Source organism: Trematomus bernacchii, unplaced genomic scaffold (assembly GCF_902827165.1).
Source record: "Trematomus bernacchii unplaced genomic scaffold, fTreBer1.1, whole genome shotgun sequence".
NCBI classification, from domain to species: Eukaryota; Metazoa; Chordata; class Actinopteri; order Perciformes; family Nototheniidae; genus Trematomus; species Trematomus bernacchii.
In genome coordinates this window covers 194,902-196,244 of record NW_022987692.1, presented here as the reverse complement: position 1 = coordinate 196,244, position 1,343 = coordinate 194,902, and the positions used below count along the sequence as shown (strand labels likewise).

Below are 1,343 nucleotides of genomic sequence, written 5' to 3'. Positions count from 1 at the left end.
TCAGCTGTCTCTGCGGCAGCGCAGCAGCCTCTTCACATGCGTGAACACCTCCTTTAACTTCAGTCCGTACACCAGCGAGTCCAGCACAGTGGGTACTATCAGGATCACAATGGAGATGATGAGGGTGGAGTCAGATTCTCTGTTGCTCTGCAGGCCGCGGAGCAGCAGATCTAAGCAGACACAGATGGTAAAATTAAAGAAGACGAGCAGGTGAGGAAGACAGGTCTGTAGAGCTTTGCTGCTGAAGCTACGTGAGCGCCGCAGACAGATGAAGAGGATCCTAGCGTAGGAGAAGAGCAAGAAGGCGGCCGGGAAGACAAGAACTGCTGCGAGCAGCAAAATGTATAGTCGACTCAGCTGCGCTTCAGCACCACCGCAGCTCAGGCTCACAAGGCTGTAGAGGTCGCAGTAGACCCTGTTGAGCTGCGCCCTGCAGAGCGGTATGCGGCTAGCCAGCAGCGTTGAGACTGCCACTAGAATGGAGGGCAGCATCCAGCAGAAAACCAGCATCAGCACCACCTTGGCAGGAGTGACCAGCACAGCGTAGTGCATCGGGTGGCAGATGGACAGGTAGCGGTCAAAGGCCATGGCCGACAATAGCATGAAGCTAGCTCCACCAAGAGTGTTAACAAAGAAACCCTGGCACAGACACAAAGTCCGGGACACCTGCACCAAGCCGGCGCCGGACAGCAACAGATCTGACAGAAGTTTAGGATAAGTCAGTGTGCTGACTGTGATAGAGTTCAGCAGAAATGATGCCACGAAGGCAAACATGGGCCGGTGAAGAGCTCGCTGCGAACAGATGATATAAATCACCAGAGAGTCACTGAACAACACGAAGAGGTACAGCAACAAAAACACGAAGAATAAGAGCGAGCTGTGGCCAGACAGCGAGGAGAAACCGACCAGCGTCAGGGACGAGGTCACGTTAAACCCTGCTGACGTCATGAGGAGACCCCAACAAACAACACGCTGTGACCTCAGGTCAACAACAACAACAGTAACAACAACAGAGCTAACCAACCTGTTAACATCTAAATAAAGGATATAACATTAGTTTATATCACATTGACATATACAGTAGTAATAAGGAAACTGGAATATTTAGAACACTCATTTATTTAACATTCATATTTAAAACGTGTATTCATAGAATATGAATTTACAGTTAATTAGTATACAATCAGATACTAAAATATCTGCTTGAACATTAATGTATAAGTCAATGATAAATATCTATCATGAATCAGAAACAGGCAAAAGCATCTTCACAATGAACACGAAAAATGAGAAACATGACATTAATATGTGAAATTAGTCATAAACCAGCAGAACAATCATCA

The 1,343-nt window shown here is 47.1% G+C and overlaps 1 protein-coding gene across 1 annotated transcript; it reads right to left on the bottom strand.

The window, feature by feature from the left end:
• On the bottom strand, positions 1 to 948 carry LOC117489191 (olfactory receptor 6N2-like). The gene has a single exon (XM_034138361.1). The coding sequence runs from the start codon at positions 946 to 948 to the stop codon at positions 1 to 3; it is 948 nt and encodes a 315-aa protein (XP_033994252.1).
• Positions 949 to 1,343: the final 395 nt, after the last annotated feature.

Coding starts and splice junctions, on each gene's coding strand:
- LOC117489191 (XM_034138361.1), bottom strand. CDS start 948: ATGACGTCAGCAGGGTTTAACGTGACCTCGTCCCTGACGCTGGTCGGT.